This window comes from Otolemur garnettii, unplaced genomic scaffold (genome assembly GCF_000181295.1).
Source record: "Otolemur garnettii isolate 467f Iridium unplaced genomic scaffold, OtoGar3 scaffold00003, whole genome shotgun sequence".
NCBI classification, from domain to species: domain Eukaryota; kingdom Metazoa; phylum Chordata; class Mammalia; order Primates; family Galagidae; genus Otolemur; species Otolemur garnettii.
The window spans coordinates 26,233,856-26,234,501 of NW_003852398.1; the positions used below are offsets into that span (position 1 = coordinate 26,233,856).

The 646-nt window shown below is 66.1% G+C and overlaps 1 protein-coding gene across 1 annotated transcript in view; it reads right to left on the reverse strand.

Moving 5' to 3' along the window:
- The window catches only part of PPARGC1B (PPARG coactivator 1 beta), a 112,205-nt gene that overhangs the window by 15,718 nt on the left and 95,841 nt on the right, over positions 1 to 646 (reverse strand). The window contains exon 5 of the mRNA XM_003782272.3: positions 1 to 641. This exon is cut by the window's left edge and continues 308 nt beyond it. Within this exon, the coding sequence (XP_003782320.1) occupies positions 1 to 641 (641 nt within the window). The remainder of the gene's footprint in view (positions 642 to 646) is intronic.

Consider the following 646-nt stretch of genomic DNA (forward strand, 5'->3'; position numbering starts at 1 on the left):
CCTGGCCTTTTCCTGCCCCACTCCTCCTCCTCCTCCTCCTTTTCTTCTTCTTCTTCTTCCTCCTCCTCCTCCTCCTGTTGCAGCCTGGCAGGCCGGCGGACACGCCCTTTCACCTCCAGCCGCAGTGGGCGCAGGCTCGGTCTGGGCCCGGTGTTCTTGGGTGAAGCTGCAATTCTCACCTCCTCCACGGGGGGAGGGTGGCCAGGGGATGCCTGGCTGTCTTTGGGGGGCCTGGGCTTCGACTGGGGGGTGAGGGAGGCGTAGACAGGTGTGGCCAGGCGGTAGGGTTTGCTGACGTCACAAAGGACATCTTGAGCCAGAAGTTCCCTCAAAATGGAGAACTCGGCCCAGGAGGCTTTGGAGGGCTGCTGGGGCCGGGGCTGGGGCCTGACCCGTGTGGAGGGGCCAATGCAGGGCTGGGGTGCTGGCAGCTTCCTCTGGGGGAGGCAGTAGGTGTGCATGTAGCGGATGAGCTGTACCACAGCCTGCATGTCCTCTGGGGGGACCTGGGCACCAGGGCCTGCCCTGGCTGGCGCTGGGGAGTCCTGGGTAGAGGCCAGAGCTGGCTGGGGGCTTGGGCAGTCCTCACCCGGCTCCTCATCCTCCTTGGCAGGGGGCCAGGGACTGCAGGCAGGTGGCAGCTGCC